The sequence below is a fragment of the Hordeum vulgare genome, chromosome 6H (assembly GCF_904849725.1).
Source record: "Hordeum vulgare subsp. vulgare chromosome 6H, MorexV3_pseudomolecules_assembly, whole genome shotgun sequence".
NCBI classification, from domain to species: Eukaryota; Viridiplantae; Streptophyta; class Magnoliopsida; order Poales; family Poaceae; genus Hordeum; species Hordeum vulgare.
Window position 1 is genome coordinate 540,597,588 of NC_058523.1, and position 14,896 is coordinate 540,612,483.

General features: G+C 47.1%; 2 protein-coding genes across 3 annotated transcripts; one reads left to right on the top strand and one right to left on the bottom strand.

The window, feature by feature from the left end:
• The first annotated feature begins 1,113 nt into the window (after positions 1 to 1,113).
• On the top strand, positions 1,114 to 2,053 carry LOC123405810. Its single transcript, XM_045099356.1, has 2 exons — positions 1,114 to 1,909; positions 2,009 to 2,053. Exons 1-2 carry the CDS (start codon positions 1,328 to 1,330, stop codon positions 2,051 to 2,053), a joined length of 627 nt encoding a protein of 208 aa, XP_044955291.1. The 5' UTR covers positions 1,114 to 1,327.
• A 2,544-nt stretch (positions 2,054 to 4,597) lies between these two features.
• LOC123402479 (alpha/beta hydrolase domain-containing protein 17C-like) lies at positions 4,598 to 8,546 on the bottom strand. Of its 2 annotated transcripts, XM_045096402.1 has the most exons (6): positions 8,061 to 8,546; positions 6,841 to 6,877; positions 5,860 to 6,096; positions 5,723 to 5,770; positions 5,091 to 5,288; positions 4,598 to 4,961 (listed from the first exon to the last, which is right to left on the bottom strand). In XM_045096402.1, the coding sequence occupies exons 1-6, from the start codon at positions 8,363 to 8,365 to the stop codon at positions 4,947 to 4,949; spliced, it is 840 nt and encodes a 279-aa protein (XP_044952337.1). In that variant the 5' UTR covers positions 8,366 to 8,546; the 3' UTR covers positions 4,598 to 4,946. The 2 variants fall into 2 exon arrangements, with proteins under 2 accessions (XP_044952337.1, XP_044952336.1); XM_045096401.1 differs by having other exon boundaries at positions 4,598 to 5,288.
• Between the last annotated feature and the right edge of the window lie 6,350 nt (positions 8,547 to 14,896).

Below are 14,896 nucleotides of genomic sequence, written 5' to 3' on the forward strand. Positions count from 1 at the left end.
ATTTTGTTACTCATTGAGCACAAGTTCTTAGACACTTTCGCAGATTGAATATAAGGGTTGTGAATATTAAGAGAGAATTTTTAGGGTTTTGGCTCTGAATTTGAATTTCTCTCTTGTGTTTTTGTACTTCAAAAATCTCGTTGAAAATTTCCCAGATATAATATAAGTGTTGTGAGAATTTTTCAGAATTGTTTTAGATTTTTCTGGAAAGTTTTTGTTTTCGGTCCAAATTGACCCAAAATGACTCAAATTTGATTTTTTTTCTCTCTATTTTTCATACTTGGCAGAATTATTGAAACTTTCCCAAATTGAAGATAAGGGTTGTGTGGGTTTGTTAGAAAACATTTAAAGTTTTCTGGATGATTTCTAGGTGCCCAGAATGTTTTCACACAACCCTTTAAAAAAGGTTTTCAGAAAAAACAGGAAAAAAGTCTCGAAAAACCAGAAAACCCCTCTGTATTCAATCTGCGAAAATTTCAAGAAGTTTTGCCAAATGGATAAAAAAACAAGCATATTTTCAATTCAGGAGCATGGTGACGTGGCGCATGAGTTGGCGCTGACTAGGAGATTGACTGGTCAAAACCAGTCAAGAACCACCCAGGGTCGATTTTTGTCTGGTTTTAAAAGTCGAGGGCTATAAACTACTTCCTCCGTTCTTAAATATAAGTCTTTTTTAGAGATTTTATCAAGAGACTATATACAAATGTATATAGATATATTTTAGAGTATAGATTCACTCAGTTAGTCTTATAATGAAATCTGTAAAAAAAACTTATATTTAGGAATGAAGGGAGTAGAGGGTATCATAGTTCAAGGTTGTGTTTTAGACTTTTTGGTGGTAGTTTCTAGTTTGAGGTTGTACAAGACCAGGAAACGCCGACCACCGTACGTACGACTTACATGCAAAACGCTACCAAACTTGGGCGGCACATGCAAGAAAGGCACGAGGAAGGAAATGAAGGAATGCAACCAAAGCCACTCTCGGAAGGACGGCGGCGGGCCGACCGGCGGCCGCGAGCCCGCGAAACACCGGCCGACCACGCCACACGCGTAGGCCCTCGCCTAGACAAGCAACGGGCAATGCTTTGGCTTGCTCCGCTGGCAAAGCAACTCGCTAAAAAAGATCACCGGCGACGAAACCTTCCTTCGATCCCTTCCCTCCGTTTACTTCCCGGCCGAGCTCACTCCACCCGCTTGCTTTGCTTGCCACCTTAAAGAAAGCAACCAACGCAAATGCAGATGGATAAGCGGATGGTCAGGCACCGGCCCGTCTATCTAATCTAACTAAAACCCCTGACCCGAAGCTACCGGAGTGGCCGGAGACACCATGGGGCTGTGCGCGTCGGTGCTGCGGCGGAGGGCGAGGAACCGGCACCCGGAGCCGAGGCGCAGCACCCCGACGGCGCTGTTCGTCGTCAGAGGCGAGGGCGACCGCCGGCCGGAGCCGCTGGTGCTCCGGGTGCGGGACTCCGGCCGATCGCAGCCCCAGAAACCGCCCGCCAAGGCGGCGGCGAGCGGGAGGCACGACGACAGGTGCCGGCAGCAAGGCGCGGACGCGCCGGACAGGATGGTCTCCTGCGCTCAGGCTCCTCGGCTGGGTGCCAGAAGCAGCGCTGGGGTCGAGCCGGGTGCACCATCGTCCACGCTCAAGACGGCGATCAGCCGAGGGGCCCCGATGGCGCCGGGGCGGTACGGGACGCTGCCGACGGCGCAGACGACAACGGCGTCGCCGCTGATAGTGCCCGGGACGCCGGCGTCGGCGGCGATGACGCCGGGGCGGCCGGTGTGGCAGAGGAGGATACTGATGGGGATGCGGTGCGAGCTGCCGCGGTTCAGCGGCCTCCTACTCTACGACGAGCACGGCCGCCCAGTACACATCGCCACCCCGGGCAGAAGGAACCAGCGCCAGGTATGCAGGCAGAGTAAACCTATCTGGACAACATATACTTGCTTGTGAACAGCACGGAGTTCAGATTGATGTAGTGCGTTTTGACCTGTTTTTCTCCAGGGGAAGAAGACTGCCAGTGCCAGGGCACCTCCTACAGCTAGTTAGTTGCAATCGGCTGATCAGAGAGGTTGATCGACGGAAATTCTTCTCTGTTGAATACTCTGCTGTAAACCAGCTACCACTTCTCATGTGAATATGTGATATACCAATGGATGATTCATTGTTCCTACAAGAATAGAAAATTGTTTTACTCACCAAGCTTCTCAAGTGACAAAGTTTATTGTACACTACCTAAAAGTTTACACGAACCACAAACCTTAAAGTTACTTATGCTATCGCCATATTAGCCTGGAGATCAAATCGTATCGAATAGATTGATTTGGATGCAAAATATCCTTTTTTTTATCGAAATGGATAAGAACATCTCCAACCATTCGCCCCCAGAGGTTGATCGACTGAAATTCTTCCCAGCCGTTCGCTTTCGGCCCAGTTTCGACGCAAATTTGGACCACTTTTGATCCATGTTCTGCATTCTTCAGCATAAATTGAATAACAATAAAAAATTTATCACATAGTTCATCACAGAAATCAATACAAATCAAAAATAGTTTAACAACTTAATACAAATCAAAAATTGAGCTAGGCGTTTGCCTTCAGCCTCCATAGGTGCTCCATCAAATCTTGCTACAGTTGTTGATGCACTGTGGGTCTCGGATCTCCTGATGCATGTTGAGGAAGGCAGTTCAGGTTGGCGGTAGCTGGTGATCAACTTGGGCAAGAGGACCTTGCATGTAATATGGTTCAGTGTCAAACACTGGGTCCTCCTGCTCGCTCTCAATGATCATGTTTTACAAGACAACACAGCAAGTCATGACTTTTCACATTTGATCTTTCGACCAAGTCTGAGCGGGATACCGGACAACAGCAAAACGAGATTGAAGCACACCAAATGCCCGCTCGATGTCCTTCCTGCAAGCTTCTTGACGCTTGGCAAAATAGGAGTGCTTGCCTCCTGGTGTAGGATTTGAGATAGCCTTCATGAATGTCGACCATCTCGGATAGGTGCCATCTGCTAGGTATTATCCCTTGTTGTAGTGATGTCCATTGACCTCATAGTTAACCGAAGGAGCATGACCTTCAACAAGCTTGGCAAGGACATTTGCGCACCGCAGTACGTTGATGTCATTGTGAGTTCCTGGCAGACTAAAGAAGGAGTGCCAAATTCAAAGGTCATGTGTGCCCACTCCCTTAAGTACCACACTTCAACCTTCTTTGGTGCCTTTGTACATCCCTTGCCAAGCAAATGGATAGTTTTTCCATTTCCAATGCATGCGGTCGATACTTCCAAGCATCCTAGGAAATCCTCTTTCTACATTTTATGCTAATATCCGAGTAGTGTCTTCAGCATTGGGTCATCGCAAAAATTGAGGACCAAAAACTGTCACCACTACCCTGCAGAACTTGTAGAAATACTCAATGGTGGTGGACTCGGCCATGCGTCCATAGTCTTCCAAAATATCAACGGGAGCTCCTTACGCAAGCATCCTCATAGTTGTCGTGCACTTCTGGAGCGAGGTGAATTCAAGTGTGCCGATGCAATCCTTTTTGCACTTGAAGTAGTTGTCGAACTCCCTGATGGAATTCACAATCCTGAGGAAGAGTTTTCGGCTCATACGATAACGGCGCCGGAATACTTTGTCGTCGTGCAGAGGAGTGTGTGCGAAGTAGTCGGCATAGAGCAAGCAATAGATTTCCATTCAATGCCTCTGCTTTGCCTTCGGCCTGCCCGGCACCGAGCCACCTCGTCGTGGCCCTGCATTGCTCGCGAACAGGCCGGCCAGAGAGGCGAGGACCATGAGGTGCTCTTCATCCTGGGCGTCGGCATCGACTTCCTCCTCCACTAGCGCTGCGAACGACTCCTCGTCGTCGAAGTCCATCGGCCAGGCAAATCGCCGAACACTTGGCGGGTGTGGCGGACGCGTGTCCGGAGCGCCGGGAAAACTCGCAAAGAAGCGGGGGGGAGGGGGGCGACGCCGGAATTGGCACGGTGGCGAAAGGTGTTGTGCGCGAGGGGCGGTTCCAGAGAAGAGAAGGCCTTTTCCCGCCTGACAGGGGCCCGGCGCGTCGTTTTTCCTTCCGTCGACGTCTCCCCCCCCCCCCCCCCCCCCCCCCCGAGCGCGTTGGGTTCGGGCTGAGACCGCCGGGGCCAATTTCGACCCTAACCGGCAAAAAGGCTCATGGGAACACGGTTGGGCCGTTTTCCACTCGCTGACAAAAAAAATGACCTGAAGAGGGCCTGTTGGGGCGCGGCTGGAGATGCTCTACCTTCTATCAAATCATATTAATGAATCAACACTTTAAAGTATGTCTATATACATTCGTATATAGTCTTTTAATAAAACCTTTAAAAAAATTATTTAGAAATGGAGTGAGTAATATCCACCTTTAATCTACATCAAAATCTGTAAACTTTTCTAATGGGAGTGTGCACCGAATCAAAGTTCGCTTTGTTTTTGTTCTCAGAATTGGCCGTGCAGGCAGGCCTCTGCGTCGTGTTGGCTCTGCTGTTATATGAGCACAGCGACCCAACCAAGAAGCATCCCAAAATGGAACTGAAACTATGAACTGGGACACCTAAATGCCACTGCCTGACAGCACGCAACGCACTTTGCAATCAATTAGGAGTGACGGATACTTCTTTGCACATCAACTAATACACAGGCTGAATAAAAAGGAAAAAGGAGAGAGCCCCAACTGAACACTACCCAACAACAACAGGCTATATATGATCTCCTGCGTGCTTCCTCCACTAGGCTGCATCACTTCTCTTCAGTCATCTCCAGCGCATTCCAGCCATGGAGCCTGTCTAAAATCCTGAACCCGCGACAGGCAGCGACGCCGGCCGTTGCACTTCCCCCCACCACCCCCACGGTGTCATGTCATCGGAGCCTGACGGGGAGACCGCCGTCCGCCGCGACAGGCTTCTCCGGTTCCTCCGTCAGATCATCAGTGTCTATACGCGAGCAACGGCACAGTTAGCGAGAGCTGACATACATGGTCAAGGGTCATACGGTCACTTCCCGAATCTCAAGCACTTGTTGTGTTTCGCTTCGGCCATGCTCGACGAGGACGACGGCGGTACCTGGGGCGCCTTTGCCGCTCGCTCCTTCGCCAGCTTCTCCATCGCGTTCACGAACTTCCGCAGGTGCCGGATGTACTCGGGGTACGTCTCCAGGTTGCAGTGGCCGCCGCCTTTCACCCACAGCGGCTCGTACTTCTCCTTCGCTAGCTCCCATAGGCGCTTGCCGTGGGAGAAGTCGACAATGTCGTCCGCCGTGCCCTGAAATGTGTTTCAGCAAAGTCCAGATCAAGCAAAGACCCAGCTGGGAGTGACCATAAAGCATATCATAATCTTGAGTATTGGCACAAAGATAATGAAACTACAAACATTTTGAACTTCAGTTAATTAGGCATTTAAATACAATATTTGAGTCTGCATTCTGAACAGGCTTCATAGGGGACACCAATAAACACAGACTGTCCATATGCATCAGTAGTTCAGGACACCACCAACAAGTCCTTGTGGTGGGAACTATCATATGTTTTTTTAATCTATTTTTGTAGTTTCAAAGGCTGAGAACATAAGCTTCTTTTATTGGAAGGCACAAAATCATAGGAGTTCCATCAAAATACACAAATCAATGACATAGACTTGCTATGAGAAAAAGATGACTGTACATTAATGCAAAAGGTAGTAAGTGAGTGCCTACTCACATGTATAACCAGCACTGGACATTCGACCTGCTTTATTTTGTCGATGTTCTGCAGACATTGGCAGTAAGGTGATGATTAGGAGAATAAACGACCGGTATTTCAGAACCAAAGTGAAAAAGCGTATAACCCAGACCTACCTTGAAGATATCAAACCAAAGTGTCACTTTCACTGGATACAAAACGCGTATGCCTGACAGAATACCGCTGTGAAGGACGACCCCTCTTAGTTTCTCCAAACGTGAGGCCAAGTGCAACGTCGGTCCGCTTCCAACTGATTGCCCATACAGGATCAGCTCCTCTGGCCCTATTCCATACTCCTTTTTCAAACAGTCATAGACAGCCTCTATGTCGTAGTACGTGTTATACTCCGATGGCTTTTGAAGCGGAAAACAAGAGCGAAAAAAGGAGTGTAGTTAGGTTATGTATTCCACACAAGGAAAAATGTAAGTACCACTCAGCTACCTAATCTAAGTGCATACACATGAACGTGTCTACTATCATTTATTCTGTTATATAACTCCAATTGTCTCCCATGTAAATGCACAACAGTTCACAAAGCTATGTATTGCATATGGGAACAAGCACACATGCTAGGTCATTATCTGATTGGCCAAAGGAAGGTTTTGAGTAGGGACCGATTACCGATAAGTTGGGGCTGTTGGTCCCTTACTTTAGCAACTTTGTGAAAAGGATGACAACCAGAACAAAGGTAACATCATGGACTAGAATAGCAGAAAGCGAGTATGACTTTTGGGGTGTTTGTAGTGCATATGAATGAAAAAGCATGACCAACCATTTGCCGATGTCCTTTTATAGATGAGGCCAACAAAGATAGGAGTGCCTAATAATTATTATTTGCTTTTAAGAAAGGGTGTCCACACACCTATCGAAGAACACAAAGTTGATTATGAGAAAAGGATAGGGCCCAATGCAATCCAATAGTTGTCAGTAATTGATGAAAATGTGGCACTATCATATACAGGAAACATCATGATCACAAAATTTTCAGAATGTATGCAGGAATGCGACCTTACAAAAAAGACAGTTTAACTGCAGATTTAAGCAACAAGAGAATCGCGTTCGAGTTCTTATAATTACTTGGGAATTCGGGTTCTTACTTTTCCTGTAGAGGCCCCATATCCTGAATAGTCATAGCTACACGAAAAAAACAAGTAAACAGATTTAGTAGATTCATCCGAGTAAAATCCCAGGATAGGACTTTTAACATAACGGTCCAGCTTTCCTACATTCATTGGTGTAAAGAAAAATAACAGTCCCATCAGATTCGGCTAGAAACTACTTTTCAGTTGGTGTAAAATACTCAAAAGCCTCAAAAGTCAAGCAGTAGGCCTCAACAAGATCCACCAGACAAGAAATCTCATGAATATGAGATCTCACAATATCCCATAGAAACCGCGAATTTCCAAGATTTATTGGAGTGCCCACCAAAGGGAACATGCAGGTTGTCATCTGCAGTGCAACCACCACAAGGGAACAATGGCATACTACTATAATACTCGGCACTCTCAAATCTTCGATTCCTTATAGAACACAGCACCAAATGGCCTTACAATGCATCTATGCCACATACACGGTGACGTCTGAACGCTCATAGTCATTGGCAGATCGATGGCCACTAATAACAAGACTAACTGACTGCCATTGCTGAAAGCAACAACAGCAGAATAACGCCCATAGGAGCAATCGTCAGCATCAGTGCAGAACCTGATGATCTAGTACAGGCGTTGTACAATAATTGAAGCCGTTGAAAAACCTGGGACCTGCTCTTCAGATTAATTAACATCAGACTTGGTACTAATCAAAGGCAGGTGACTAAATGTTTCTTTCTTCTTTCTATTACCTCGGAATTGTGACTAGGATAGGATATGGTTGGAGCAGACTATGTTCACCAAGAAGCAAAACCCAAATTGTCTCTGAATCAAACTAAAAATAAAATGGAAGCAGGGGAGCGATCCAGCAGATCTTCTCCTGGTCAATGAAAAAATTCCAAACGCCACCTAATTCATTGTTTATTCACGGTTGGGTGACCAGCAGACAAAGGTGAAGCTCCGATTAAATCCTCCTGGAACCGAACCAGAAAAAATTCCAGATACGGAATATTGCGAGGAATACGACCGCCAACAGCCTGCCAAATCCAATCGGAAGGGAGCTGTGCAGAGGAGCTGCCGGATATCGACGAATGTTTGTTTGACTGGTGATTTTTTTTAAGGATGTTGATCCTGAAGGCGGCAGGTGAATGCAGGAGCATGACGCGGCCGTGTGAGGGAAACTAGAGGCGGGAGAGGGGGAGAGAGGGGGTGGGGTGGGTGAGGCTGACCACATGATGTTGACGCGGAGGTGGGAGCGGAGCTCCATGAAGAGGCCGAGCATCTGGCCGAGGTCGGCGGCGTTGCCGTGGGAGTAGAGCAGCGTGAGGCGGGCGGAGGGGTACCGCCAGAAGGCGGCGACGACGCGCGTGCCGGCCCTGGTGGGCAGCGCGTGCACGTCGACGTCGGCGTCGGGCAGCACCCCCGTCATCCGCAGCGCCCCGCCCCCGCCCTCCGCCGCCGCCACCTCGTACGTCGCCGGCTCCGGCGGGAAGAAGGCCAGCCGCGCCGCCACCGACGACGTCACGTTCCCCATCCCCCTGCCACCCCTCCTCCTCCTCCGCCCGCCCGGCCGGCTATTCCTGGTGGGTGGGGGGTTCCGCCCCTCCGCTTATGAGGGAGGCGCCCCTGCCCCTCTCCTTTTGGCTGGGCTCGCTCTGCTTTTCGGTTCGGTTCCGTTCGGTTTGGTTTGGTTTGTTTTGTTTTGGTTGTGTGGCGTGTCGAGGGAGGGAGGGAGGGGAAGACGATGGATGGGATGGGATGGGATGGGAAGGTTGGGTTTGGACGCTGCTTCCTGCTTTCTACTCCCTCCTCCGCTTCCGTTTCTCGTTCTCATTCTTTCTCTTGGACGGGCGCGCGTAAATGCAAATGCTTGGGGGGCATGCCGGTGGGAGACAACGAGAGATCGTACTCTCCGGCATGTACGGGGATCCACGTGTACAGTACGGTCGAAATACCATCTTTCTTTTGCGACTTGGAAGAAATACCATGTACTCAGTATTTCAGAGCATCTTCAACTGCACGATTCAAACGGACACGGAATTTATTTACGTTTTGTCCATTTGTATGTGAGTTTTTCAATCATGCATCTTACGATGAAACTCGACAAACTATGCGAACGTTGCCCCTTCTACATGCTCATGCAAAACAGTGTCCCCCCGAAACTGAAACTATTGATCAGAGAGACGTTCTCGACGTTCATCCTCTAGGATCATGTTGTGTGTGATCATACGAGTTGTCAATACCTTCCACAACTTTTTGATGCTTTAAGTTCTAGCAGGATATCGAACGATACCCCATCGAGATTGAAGGACGCCAAAGGCACGCTCTACATCTTTGCGAACACTCTCTTGCTCTTGGGCAAATCTCTTTTTCTTCTCTCATACGAGGTTGGAGATTGTCTTCACAAGAGTAGACCACTACAGATAAATACCGTCAGCTAGATAGTATCCATTGGTGTAATGGTGGTCATTGATCTCAACATTGACCTTCGAGCAATTGCCTTCTGCCATCCTAACAAATACCGAAGAGCGCTCGAGCACATTGATATCGTTGTGAGCTCCGGCCATGCCGAAGAAAGAGTACCAAATCCATATATCTTGGGAAGCCACAGCCTCAAGTATGAGAATGCAAGCTTGGACATGGTCTTTATATTGGCCCTGCCAAGCAGAGGGACAGTTTTTTCACTTCCAGTGCATACAGTCAATGCTATCAAGCATCCCCAGGAACCCCCTGCTAGCATTCATCACCAACAACCGTGTTGTACCAGCAGCAGTTGGCTCTCTCAAGTACTCCGATCCAAACACAACTATGACAGCTTTGCAAAACCTATATATGGACTCAAGACATGTGGACTCACTCATTCTGACATACTCGTCAATGAGATCACTCGGAACTCCGAATGCAAGCATCTGAATAACAATATTGCATTTCTGATAAGAAGAAAAGTCAATATTTCCAAGGGCATCTCTCCTACACTCGAAATAGTTATCGTACTCGACCATCCCCTCCCGAATACGGTTGAACACATGCCTACCCATACAAAAATGCGCGTCGGAACATGTGATGTTTGAAGAGTGCGTTTATGGTCTCAAAGTAGTCCTTTCAGAGTAGGAAATGACCACTCTCTCGGTTGTGATTCAGTGTCAGTATGTGCCCACGTATGCAGTGACGGAGCGTGACACACAATTAAGGGGGGGGGCAAAATTTGAACCAAAAGAAAAATGTGCTTGAAAACAGGTCCGACTCACACAAAGAAAAATCAACAAGCTGTTTTAGGTACCAGTATGCACGTATATATATATCCTCCTGTTAATCGATTTAATGCTCTAGAATCAGCATACTTCACTGATAAAATTTATAAAATGATTAATATATAAAAATAAAAAATATATTCACTCTTGGAAGGGGGGTCATGACCTCCTTTGGCCTCCAAGAGGCTCCGCTAGTGCCTGTATGGAGCCCCTAAAATGCGGTCGCTCCATACTAAGATGGTCATGGACGACTAACGCAGCTGCCATGATCTCTTCGTCGTCGGTTGAAGAACCATCTGAATCACAAAGAACGTTGTAAAAAAAACTCGTGGTCGGAATCCATTTGTACCTTCGGGCAAAGCATCGAACAGCTTGTGGGTGTCATGGAAGAATCCAACCGGTGAGGAGCCTCGTGCCCCCATCGAGACAAAGTAATGGAGCTGGGCAGCGGTGAAGGCGATGACAGGACATGAGGTTGCCGGGAGGGTGAGTCTACAGGCGGTTGACTGGCGACAACGACGGTAGTGAACGTCGGTAGTGGGAGGCAGGGCGAATGGGAGAGTTGGAGGGGAAGGGGAAGAGGAGAATGACATACATGCCCTCGACTGGCGGGCCAAGGGAAAAGAAGGGTGGGCATTCGTATCGTGTCCGCGCCGATGCAAATCCGACCCAAATATGATTCTGGAATGGGTCGCGGGCGGACAAAAAATAAATGCACGTCCGTTTGAATCGGCGCGTTGGGTCGTGTTTTCTGTCCGCGGCAACCCAAACAAACACGCGCGAACAAAATGGATCGGCCAGTTGGAGTTTCGCTCAGTTAATTATTTTCACGATGGATATAGTTGAATGATTGTATTTCACCGAAACACAATAAGAAACATAAATTACGGGGCATCTTTGATTCGTACTCCTTGTATACACATACTCCCTCCTTTCCGGTTTATAGGACTTAAATCTAAAATCTCATTAACCAAGGTGAATTGTGAGTGGAAGGCACTGGTTTTAATTAGCCAATAAAATATTTTTCACATATTTAATACTGAAGCAATAAATGTAGCATCTTCCCTTTCATTGGACTTGCATGATGCATGTTGAAAAAGGTGCATGCGTAGCCACTTATTTTCTTTCTCTTATCTCTATAAATTAAATATGGCATGAGACTTAAATCATTTTAAATCATTTAGACTCAAAATGAGACTAATATACTGGAAATCTGAAATTTTTGAGATGAACCCTATAAATCAAAAAGGATGGAGTATATATGGCTAATACGTTTTTCGTCGGCGGGAGCAGCTGAGCCCGAGTTTAGAGTAGGATTTTCGAACCTGAGTGTCCATTATACACCCGTGTTTATTTCGTGGGGAATGAGTGCTCGTGGTATCGTTGGTACAAGAATTACTGTCTGAAAAACGTTACATCCAATTATTTTTTCTACACATATAATTTTTTTCTTTTTTGCCTGACATTACCATGGGGCACCCATTTTTCATGAAAATGAACACGGGTGTGCAACGGACACCCAGATTTCATATCCAAATTTCTTTTAAAAATGAAATTTCCTAATATGTTTTTAATGCTAAATTTATATAGGGGAGTGTGATATCCGGGAGCCATAAATCCTCTTCCGATTGTAACCCTCTTACTATGGAATAAAACACTGTTCACGCCGTAAAACAAAGATGAATAGATCGGAAGTTTTCCACAAAATAAAATGACTGACAGTTTCTCTATTTCAGAGGCTAGTGCTGACAAAGTAATGCGACGAATATAGGTCCATCGTTCCTATCTGCGAGTGCGTTTAACTTAAACAAGTTCCGGACAGAAGAAGGGAAAAAAAAAAAGGTAATTGAGCTCGTGCCAGCGGCCTTGGTAACGCGGTCAAGATTCGGTCAAAAGGGAAGCGAAGAGCAGCAGAGGATGGATAGTTCTTTGGGCGTTTGCGTTGGGCGAATGACTAGCTGGCTGACGGGAGTGATGGCGGCTGCTGGCTGACTGCTCTGCTCGAGCCGAGTGCGTGTGGGAAGAGCCCGCTGTCACCCTGGCCCCACGCCAGCTGCCGCGCCTCGAGATCCACACCCTCGCTGATGCCATCTCCCACAAGTTTTCCTTCTTTCTTTTTCGCATATGCCGTCGTGCTGCCGGTTGAGAGTGCCACCTTTGGCCTACGGACTGTGCCGGTTTTCATTTTGGTCTGGAGGACACCTCCATCTCCATGAGTTCATGTATTTCATTGTGGAAGAAGGAAGATCGATGCTCGGTTAAATAGAAGGAACCGCGCGAAAACCAGATACAATTGGCACCAAAGCCTCACCCCGCCGCCCTGCCTTCCTAAGAGCAAGTACAATAGTATAGCCAGCTGCTGGCTATAAGTCATTGTCATATCATCTATAGCTCACCTTATACTCAACATGTATAATAGTTCATTGCAAAAGTGTACTACTTCTTTATTATAAGGTCCACCTTTCATACTTACAAAATGCCTAGCAGCGCGTGCTAGAGCTGGTTCTTAGCTAAGAGCCCGCTTACCTTCTCTCTCATCTTCTCTTTCTTCTAACTAAACAAAAAATATATTAGTTTATTCCTTATAGCCAGCTGACTCAGCTCTATTGTACTTGCTCTAACAACACCGAGTTATGTCTAATATGCATGTAAATAGATGATTGTTGGTTGTTGAAATAGTATAATCTAGTCGGTTGGTCCTCCCCAAGAAGGATAAAGAGCATCTACAGCTGGGTCTTATAAATCCGGTCCCTCATACGTCCGCAGACGCGTCCGGACACACTCACGGACGCATCCGAACGGTCTCTTATATTTCGCTTCGTGCATCCACATACCTCTTATCCGGACTCTTAAAATCATACAAAGCCATTTACGCCGATCATTTAATACAAATTGTTCGAATTCAACAGTTTTAAATAAAAGTAAACGATAGCATAGTTCAACCAAACGGACATACCAAAATGAAACCAATGTCTGACCGACAAGTGTTGTGGGATCACTCACCCGACGAGTTCGTCCATGCGTCCTGCTTTGCGTGGGCATCCAACTTCGTTTGCATCTGGGCTGACTCCTCCGCCGGCATCCCGACAACGATCACCGCCTCCATCCTGGCCGCCTACTCCGATACCCTACTAAGCACCGATACGATGACACTGATACAGCGATACGGGTACGGTGATATGGGATACGGCAATTTCTAAAAACAGCAACTTGGCGATATGGCAAGTATATATAAATAATAATAAAATAACATGCAATAAAAACTAACATAATAAATGTATGAGATGATAAAAAAATACCAACCCACTGATTGCCTAATTGCTTCCATATCTTCTTGTTTTTCATTTTAAAATCTCACTATCATCAATGAATATCAAGGCCAATCGGCCATAGTCTATCACAATACAATTTAGACTGTAATACCTATTAACATGATAACATAAAATTAACAAACCTTTTAAAATTAAATAGTTGAGATTGTCAAATGACAAACATATATAAAGAGCAACCTTGGATTGCACGAGTGGGCCAAATAATGGATTGCACAAGCAGCATCCTTAACAAGCACTTTTATCCAACTACTACATTAGTAGAGTCCACGTCCACTACCTATATAAACAGATCAACGATACATCAAGGCATGTGCAATACACAACGACAATTGCGATACTTCGGAGATACCCGTATCGAAAGCGTATCTGAAGTATCGGAGTATCGGCGAAGTACTGAACGGTGATACACAAATTTCTGAAGTATCGGTGCTTCGTAACCGATACCGCAGCCACAGCCCTCCTGGCCACCTCCAATGCTCTACGGTTATTGCTCTCCTTCTTCTTGCCATAAACCCCCTCCCCCTCCCCCGCCCCCCTCTCATTTGATGACCAAGCCCGGTTGTGGCCTACCCACGAAAGGATTGCAAGAAAAGACCAACGGGCTCGCAAAGAAGCACCACCCCAAAAACACGACACAACCATGTCGCAAACACCACCGTCGCAAACGGGAGGAGGTGAAAATGTGCCGCCCCAACTTTGAAGGAGGCGATCAACCCGTGCCTCCGGCTCTTCTTCAACTTATATATGATGCTTCAAAGGACCACCGGCTAGGGCCGTCTCCGCCCCAACAAAGGCAAAGACGCCCATCGAGTCGAATTGAGTAGTACGTACATCTTTTCCCTGCAAAATTTCAGTGTATACGAAGCAAACAAAAGAGGTAATAGCACCCCAAGTCCTACAACTTGCATGGCATGTGATGGTTTGGTCCTAGAACTTGCAAAGTGCACCTATTTGGTCCTAGAACTTGCAAGTGTGGTGCATTTTTAGTCCACAGCCGTTCACAGCGCGCCAAGTGGACACGGTGGGTCAGGTTTGGTCATTTTGCGCCCAGGCCCTTGCATTTACCAGTTATTAATCGGGTGCTGTCGGCAGCACACACCTGAGAAAACACCTGCATTTAATAACCCTAATAACTCCTCCGTTCCACGACGACGGCAGCTTTTGTTCTGTTCTTTCCTTCTGCCTCGTGCGCCGTTTTTCCTCTTTCTTCTTTCTTCTTCTCCCTCGTGCGCGTCACCTTGTCTTCTCCTGATGGCGTCGTCGGAGTTCTACGGCGACCGGGAACCGCCTGCGTCGACCCACCTCGTCCGACCGCACTCTGTTTACCCATGAGACTACGGTAGTTCTCGTTGCTCTCTCTTGTCCCCCGTGATCTCCTCTCTGGTTTGCTGATCCATGATTTGCTGTGGTGAGAATAAGAGTGCTGCTTAGTATTACATATGCTGCTGCTGCTGATTTAATGGTTTGCTCTTGCTCTAGTGA

Coding starts and splice junctions, on each gene's coding strand:
- LOC123405810 (XM_045099356.1), top strand. CDS start 1,328: ATGGGGCTGTGCGCGTCGGTGCTGCGGCGGAGGGCGAGGAACCGGCAC. Junction 1,910..2,008: donor GCAGAAGGAACCAGCGCCAG/GTATGCAGGCAG, acceptor GTTTTTCTCCAG/GGGAAGAAGACTGCCAGTGC.
- LOC123402479 (XM_045096401.1), bottom strand. CDS start 8,365: ATGGGGAACGTGACGTCGTCGGTGGCGGCGCGGCTGGCCTTCTTCCCG. Junction 6,878..8,060: donor CTCCGCGTCAACATCATGTG/GTCAGCCTCACC, acceptor TTTTTCGTGTAG/CTATGACTATTCAGGATATG. Junction 5,289..5,722: donor GTCCAGTGCTGGTTATACAT/GTGAGTAGGCAC, acceptor AACACATTTCAG/GGCACGGCGGACGACATTGT.